Here is an 8,537-nt window from a genome sequence, read left to right on the forward strand (position 1 = left end):
TTAACTGAGATTGTAGGACACCCCGGATCTTTGTATTTGATTGGAGACTTGCATTGGATTATAGCACTCACTTGCTCGGTTAGGAAAGCTTGCTTTGTAACATTGAGTCCTCTTTTCACAGTGCACAAGTCCTTCAAAAACTTTGCATATGTGGGTACTTGCTTGATCATATCAAGTAAAGGAATATTCACCTTCACTTGTCTTAGCACATCAAGAATCTCAGAAGCATTCTTGATCGGTTTCTTCCCACGCAAGGCTTGAGGAAATGGAGGAGGCATGTGCTTCTTCATCATGCCTTCCTTTAAAAGAATTTGAGGTTCCCCATCCATGCTAGGAATGATGCTTTCTTTCATCTGAACTTCCTTTCCCTTTCGTTCATTCTTCTTTTCTTCATTTCTATCAGCCTTGTCTTCTTTGGCTTTCCTCTGATCATGCTCCGGCTGATGCACTTCCTTACCACTTCTCAAAGTGATAATAGCTTGCACGTCTCTCACCTTTGAAGAATCCTCGTCTTTGGACTCCACTTCATGTATCCCCTTAGGATTTTGGTGAGGCTGAGAGGGAAACTTCCCTTTCTCATTGACAGTGTTCAAATTTGTGAGCCTTGAGATGGAATATTGGATGTTGTCAATTTTCTGAGACAACTCATTATGCATCCCATCTATCTTCTTGTTCAATGTACTCTCTACGTTGTCAATCTTCTGATTTAGTTGAGAGTTGATGGATTTTTGCTCACTCACAAAGTCACCCATAACCTTGCTAAGGCTTATGAGTGCTTGCTCAACTGAGGATTGACCTTGACTCTGTTGGCTTGATTGGGCTGGTGACTGATATGGGTTTGGCCTTGGCTTCCATGCAAAGTTTGGGTGGTTCCTCCAGCTAGAGTTGTACGTGTTGCCATAGGGAGCATTTGAATTTGGCTTCCATTGGCCAATCAAGTTAGCTTATTCCCCAAACATTTCTCTTACTGCCGGAATGGTGGGACATTCTTCCACCATATGTTCAAACGACTGACATATGGAGCAAGGATTGGCTGGTTGTTGAGGTTCTGAAATAGCTTGGACTTCGTGAACTTTTCTCAACTCCATTTCCTCTATTTTTCTAGCCATGGCAGCTACCTTGGCTTTCATCTCCATGTCTTCATTCAGATTGTACATCCCCCCTTTTGACATTTGCTGAACTGGCCTCTTCCCCATTTCTCTGTTAGTGGGCTCATCCCATCCACGGGAAACCTCTGAGACATAACTTAGGAAATCCATAGCCTCCTCAGGGTTCTTGCTCATGAAATCGCCCCCACACATTGTCTCCAATATCTGCTTCATTGAAGATGACATGCCATCATAAAAATAGCTCACCAAAAGCCATGTATCAAAGCCGTGGTGAGGACATGCATTGATGGCTTCCATATACCTCTCCCAGCATTCATAAAATTTTTCATTCTCACGTGCTGAGAAGTTGGAGATTTGTCTCTTCAATCCATTTGTTCTGTGAGTAGGGAAAAACTTCTTCAAAAAATCAGCTTGAAGTTCTGTCCATGTTCTTATGCTTCTCGGCCTCAAGGAATTGAGCCATATCTTGGCTTTGTCCTTTAATGTGAATGGAAAGAGCTTCAGCCTCATAAGCTCAATAGCTGTTCCCCCTTCTTGAAAAGTATTGCACACATCTTCGAATTCCTTTATGTGCGCATATGGATTTTCACTTTCCATCCCATGGAAAGTAGGAAGAAGAGGCACGATGTGTGGCCTGATAATCAATTGCTCTGTAGGAGGAATGATGCAAGACGGTGCACTCATCCTCGGAGGGTGCATCCTGTCCCTCATGGACCTATACAAGTTCGGATCATTCCCCTGGTCGTGTTGTGAATGTTGATCATCTGGCTGATTCTCCATGACCTCTAAAATAATCTCTAATTCAATACCTCGTGGAGTCTCTATCCGCACTAACCTTCCCTCTTGGTCTCTAATCCAATAGGGCATGCACGGATTCAGCTGGAACAAAGTAAACAAACAAAACAAAGAAAAAGAAGAAAAAACAGAGCATGCGGAAGGAAAAACAGAGTATGAAAAATAAACTAAAAATGAAAGTTAAAAGCTAAAAGAAACTTATCTAAACTAAGTTAAAAATGTTCTAAAACTAAAATAAAAGGTTAGTAAGTAAATGAAAAATGAGATAGAATTCACCTTACTCATGAGAAGTCTCACAAGTTACCTCCGGCTGATATATTCACAGTGAAGTAGCACCTCTCCCCGGCAACGGCGCCATTTGATAACCCGACTCTTGGTAGCTTGGCATGTAAGGGTATCAACAAAATTTATACCTAACGTCCTTACACTAAAGTAGCAAAGCTACTATAGCATAGTGGCTCTAGGATCGAACACTGGGAAGGGTTTTTACTTTAACTGATGAAGTTCGGAGGATGGAGTGAACTTTTCTTAATAAAAATTAGGTTAAGATGAAAACATAAAAAGATGAAGGTGTTGTAAACTAAACTAACATGCAAATAGGTTAAAAGATGGAAAAATAAGTTTCTCAAAGCTTTGGATAGCCATGCTTAACTCACTGTGTAAAAATGGAGATTTTGGAACTTTTCACCTCGAGTTGGGGAAGCAACTAAGGTGATGCTTACTTCCCGAACCGGTATGTGTTTAACAACTGAGTTTTAGTCCTTGAAAACTTACAAAAAGGGTAGTTGAACCTCATAAATGCTCTTTTAATGATATAGGTCATCTCCTCGACTTGCAATACAATGGCTCGTAGGAGATAACTAACGAACGTCAGTGGATCTAACAATAAGAATCCACTGAGACCAAAAGGTTATCAAGTATTGGCCATTCAAAGCAAGTCAGAGGGATTAAAAGCTTTACTTTGAATGAAAACATTTATGATGCTCAGCTACTTACATTCATGGCTTGGAAATCTCCATCCTGACACGGGAGCTTCACATGGCATCCATTACTTCAAGAAACTAAAAGGTTTTAGCCTCTCATCCTTGGGGATTTCATCCTCCAAGGATGTTTGGCTACTAAGAAAATAGAAAATAGTAGAGAGAAAAAGGAAGCAAAAAGATACTATCTATTTCACTCAGTGTAAAATTTACATAAGTTGGTCTCCTGGGGAAAGTTCCCCGACGTTTTAAAGTGAAAAATACAAAACAATACATATCAGGTTGTTTACCCCTGCATCCTTGCTCAACAACTAAGGAATCATCTAATTGGTGGATTACAAGGAGAGAATTGGAATTTAGACAACAAATATCTGAGGCAAAATAACAAAAAACGATGGTCGCAAATAACTGGAAGCACTCAGGAGAATTTCGCAGGCGTACAAAATGGCTGCGAAATTTCGCAGACGAACAAGATGGCTGCGAAATCATTTCGCAGCCGAAGGCTGATTTCGCAGCCAAAGGCTGATTTCGCAGCCCTGCGAAATTGGCCTTCAGCTTGGAGTGATCTGCTTCCATTAGCTCTAACTTCTTCATTTCAACTCTGATTTGCGAACCGTTTGAAGCATTGGATTGTTGACTTCCCGATCTTCGAAACGAAATAAAGCATGCATAAATTGGACTTTAGGAAGTACTCAAAAAGTGGCTGAAATGACTGTCATCAAGAATGCTTCAAGGTAGATTCTCTCTTAACTTCTCCTCCTTGCATTCCGGATTGGCTATGGTAAAGGACTTTAAGGCTTCAAAGCTCTGATTCTTCATGTTCCTGAGCTTTCCATTGCTTTACCATGGATTCCAAATAACTCTCCTCCATCTTGGATTGCTTTGGTGATCAAATTACTAACAAAAACACCAAAACTTACACAAAGTGATTAGAAGTGATTGCAAAGGTCCTTAATATGTTAATTGGGTTAAAGGGCAATAATTACTACTCAAAAGTGTTTAAAAGAGTTAATTACAAGCTATCAAATAGCCCTTTTTGAGTAGTAATCAAGTACTTTGCTAATGAGGTGGTTTTCGGTGTTGGATGTGACAAACCCAACGTAGAGGGTTCCCTCCAAGACAGTTAGGATCTCGGTGGCACGAGGGTGAGTGTGAGGAGGGTTTTGGCCATATGGTTCATAGTCAATACGAACCATGGATATGCCAAGAGTGTTGAGTCCCTTTATTTTGTCAACATTTACAGTAGTGAGATTTGAGGCTACTGCATTTGATGTGTTTCCTGGCTTATCCAGGCCTGAAAAGAAGAAATCCTCAGCGACGGTCAGGTTTGGGTCCTTGCAGAACTTTCCATTCACAAATACTGCATAAGAAGGGATAAAGAAATTAAAGAAAGATCACTAGTATCAAACCATATTCATCATATCAATAAAAAGAGTAGCTCTGAAAATAGCTATAAGATCAATGAGTTACTAAAGAAATACCAGCATCCTTGGGCTCATCAATGGCAACACAAGTGTCCTGCAGTGGGCTTGGATCAGAGGCAGAGGCAAGAGAGGAAACCAATGCCACGAGGGCAACAGTCACCAGGAAACTAACACCCTTCTTCATTGTTAGAGTAGTATCTCCAACAATCACAAATCTTTGTGTTGAGAACTTGAGGAGAGGGGTGAGAAATTTTGGATGGGAAACATGTCAATTTATAGACAGGAGTCCTTGAATTAGTCTTTTGTTTTACCAGCATACGCCATGCATAAACTAACCAAGTCTTCAATGAATAGTTCTTTTTTTTTTTTAACTTTCAATGATGAATGGTTCTTCTACAACTACTCCCAGTTGTTTTTTCTTTTCCCGGTTACTTATCTAGAAGATTGTGTGCAAAAACTAAACTCCACCTGTGTTAGACATCTTCAACTTAGTATAAATCTGCTTGTAGAGGAAGTGTCTCACAAAGATCTAGTCTCAGAAGGCTATGCCGAAATGAAGTCAAAGTATTCATGTTGCATTAATTCGTAGCATATAATACGGCAGAGCTTCTTATTTTCCCAGTACCCAAAATTTGAAAACCCTTAAAAGTGGTTTATGGACAATCAAATAGAAGATTGTAGAGTAAGTACAGGCTAAGACTAGACAATAACTCTGGTTGTTCTTTATATTCCTTTTCTAAATCTTGTTTAAGTGAAGATCCTTGAATTCATATGCAACTGGTAAATGAATTTAGTAAACCAACCAATGACCATGCACTTGAATTAGCATGTATGCATTGCCCTGGTCAGTTTTCAAATCATAGACACGATCATCTCTCTCCCTTTCTGCATTGCCTTAGTCAATTTTCAAGGCATAAATGCATAGAAAATTATGTACCAATAGAAAACCTCCAGAGGTTTTAGCATTCTTGGAGTCACCTTCTTTCTTTAATTGCTTCTGATCATCAATTGCCAAAGTCAAATTTTGGGTGCTCCCCATTTGTCTTTTTCAATTTTGTAATTATGTTGAATTGTTTAATTAGTACTGATCTAGAAGATTTCCAGCCGGCTTCTCTAATTGGAAATTTCAACATGAGCTTACATTTTGATTTATCTAGCATATTAAGTTGGACGATGTATCTAAGAAAACAAAATTACATCATCTAGGAAATAGAAAACCTGAACCTGTGTCAATCTACTATATTTTGATATTATTAATTTGGAATATATATATATATATATTTACTAACAAGTTAAAATTGAAGTAGAAATCATAAATTTAACTTTTTAAAAAAAAATAAATTATAAACCCTTCTTGTTGAGTCATCATAATACAATAAAAAATTCTTAGTATCGAGAACCTTTGACTTTAAAGTAATATGAACAAAAACAAAACAAACCTTTGACTTTAAAGTGATATGAACAAAAACAAAACAAATGTTAATATTTTGTAGCAAAAGTTATTGTTTCACACCAATATCCTAAAGAAAAAATTTTCTCATATAAAATACTCATTTGATCCAACTCCTATCTAATTATTTTTTGTTGTTAATAAAATAATGTGCGTGAATATGATCATGTCTTTTCAAGAAGATTCATTTGAGATCGTTAATCTTGCAATTTCTCAAAATAAAATAACGCCAAAATTAAGATATTCGAAATTTTTATTAGGTTTAAAACAAAAGAACTTGCCAAATCCAAGTAACCATAAATCCTAAATACCATGAAACAAAAGAAAGCTGATTGCAGACAAGAATGATAGATAAACAAATAAAGAAACAAGCATCTCTTTTTCATTTTTCTTTTTCCCTTTTTCCATTTTTTAATTAATTAATTAATTAATTTATTATTATTATTATTTTGTACTACTTCACTTTAAGAATAAAGATATACAAAATGGCTACCTATGTGGATGATGTTGGATTGTAAAGTTTAAATTAGTTTTGTTGCGTTTCTCTTAGGATGTTGGGGGGAGAATTTTTTATTTTTTATTTTTTCTTATGAATGATGAGTTTACCCCCATTATATATTTAACATTATTATGTTTTTAGGGTGTTTTTAGAGGACACAATTGCAATTGAGAAGAGTTTTTTTAGAGTTTCATCATTATACTCCTCTTTTCTTTGACTAGTGGATTCTTGAATGTTGATGCACTTTGTCAATGTAGGGATCACATTGAGTATTGAATCATGTTAAAAATCTCATGTTTAATTTTCTTCTCATATGTGTGCATGATTTGGTTAACAGATAAAACTAGGATTTTTTGTTGTTCTCTAATCATGAAAAATTTGTAAAGTAGTTTTGATTATTTTCACTCTTCCACCCCATCTTTTGCATAGTAATTAAATTGAGAAAGACAATTAAATACGATAAGAGTGAAATAATAAACATATGATTTTATTATTATTATTATTATTATTATTTTATTTATAAAATAATAGTATTTGTGAGAGTTTCTTAAACACGAAAAATAGTATTTGAAGGTAAATAAATGCAATTTTTTAGAATGATCATATGATATAATTCTTATATATGAGCCCCACATTCCCAAACATCATTTACCCTTCATGTTCTCTCTCTCTCTCTCTCTCTCTCTCAAATATGATATTGTAGACCCTCCATTTTGTCCCTTTAGCACATGTCTTTAAATTCATTTTTAGTGCTCCATAGTATTTCCTTGGTAGTCCATTGCTACTCATACTACTTACCTTTTTTGAGCCACGTCGGAGACTTTGGTTGAGGGATTTATCTAGTTTCACATTATGACCTTGGCTGCCCTTCAAGTTTAGATTAGACTTCACTTAGGTACACTTTAGGTTGGACTTAGTTAGGCCCACCTAGTCTCACCCTAGGCCCGTATATGTACACTTGGCCCATTAGGCATCACCATAGGCCTATTTAGGACACTTAGTTCACTTAGGGCCACTGAAGCACATTTTGTCCATTAATGTAGACTTAGACACTGTCCTAAACATCCTAGACACCTCCTAGCTTGCACACATTCACCTGAGATTACCTTAGGCATGTCTAGAATAAGTCACTTGGACACTTCTTTTGGCATAGTTCACTTAGGCATGTTCTTGATTTTATTTTTCCAAGATAAGATGAGTATTGACTTGACTATATATTGCATGAAATGAATTTTTTGTTTTTATTTTTGAGGGTTTGAGTTTGACATTTAAATTATTATAATCTGTTGCATCAATTGCATATGTCCAATATTTATTTTTATGCCTTTATCAATTTATTTGTTTTTTTTCTCAATTATTTATTCATTATTTAATTCCATGAATTGACATCTTGGATTCTCAATTATTTGTTTTAATTCGTTTAGGTTTTAATGCATTTGTTGATTTTAATTCATCAGTTTAAATAATCTTATTAAATAGAGTTTAGTTTTAATTTAGTTTGAATTTAATTTATTTTATAATTGGAATGCGTTCATGATTTTAATTCAATTGTTTGATTAACCCTCTTAGATAAATTCCATGTTTTTAATTTCGACTTTAGTTTAGTTTTGATTTGCTGATTTATTTATTTGTTCTAGTTTAAGCATATTTGTAATTTCAAATTTGATAGTTTAGCCAATCTTATTAGATGATGTTGATGTTTTTTTAATTTTAATTTAATCTAGTATATTATTTCTTAGTTTGAATGTGTTCATGCGTTTCTGATTTCATTAATTTTGATTTTAATCCATTTATATTCAATTTTGTAGTTGATTATAATTTTGGTTAATTAATCTAGTCAATCACATGTTGTTATTTTCATATTTTCAGTATGACATATTTTGGTTTTGATTTATTAATATTTAGTTTGAGTTTTTTTAGGAATTTTGGATAGTCAATATTCTAGTCAATTGCATGTTATTGTTTCCATATTTTCAAATTTTCTAAACTTTGTTTTTTTTATTTATCATATTTTGTTAGAGTGTTAATTTACTTTAATTGATCCCATATTATTATCTCCATATGTTTGTTGTTAACCCTTGATTGATTTTTATCTTAATTCATGCGACTTCTCGAAATCTAGATGTCAATTTTGGTTAATATTTATGTTAGTTTGTTTGATTAGGAAGTCATTAGTTTGTTGCCTTGGTAATTGTTGGTCAAATCCCTTTTTTAAGGCTACTAAAACCCATGAAAGTTGACCCTATTCTCACCACTTTAATTGACATGATTGTCTAAATC

The 8,537-nt window shown here is 35.1% G+C and overlaps 1 protein-coding gene across 1 annotated transcript; it reads right to left on the bottom strand.

The window, feature by feature from the left end:
- Window positions 1-1,911: 1,911 nt before the first annotated feature.
- Window positions 1,912-4,537, bottom strand: LOC132255024 (germin-like protein subfamily 1 member 13). The gene is made up of 3 exons (XM_059742478.1): window positions 4,366-4,537; window positions 3,940-4,244; window positions 1,912-1,959 (listed from the first exon to the last, which is right to left on the bottom strand). Exons 1-3 carry the CDS (start codon window positions 4,490-4,492, stop codon window positions 1,912-1,914), a joined length of 480 nt encoding a protein of 159 aa, XP_059598461.1. The 5' UTR covers window positions 4,493-4,537.
- Between the last annotated feature and the right edge of the window lie 4,000 nt (window positions 4,538-8,537).

This window comes from Vitis vinifera, chromosome 14, assembly GCF_030704535.1.
Source record: "Vitis vinifera cultivar Pinot Noir 40024 chromosome 14, ASM3070453v1".
Taxonomy (NCBI): domain Eukaryota; kingdom Viridiplantae; phylum Streptophyta; class Magnoliopsida; order Vitales; family Vitaceae; genus Vitis; species Vitis vinifera.

Excerpts from the sequence above, each read along its gene's own strand:
- LOC132255024 (XM_059742478.1), bottom strand. The coding sequence starts at position 4,492 with ATGAAGAAGGGTGTTAGTTTCCTGGTGACTGTTGCCCTCGTGGCATTG. Across the intron at positions 4,245-4,365 it reads TGATGAGCCCAAGGATGCTG|TATTTGTGAATGGAAAGTTC; the intron begins GTATTTCTTTAG and ends CTTCTTATGCAG. Across the intron at positions 1,960-3,939 it reads AAAACCACCTCATTAGCAAA|AGACCAAGAGGGAAGGTTAG; the intron begins GTACTTGATTAC and ends CTATTGGATTAG.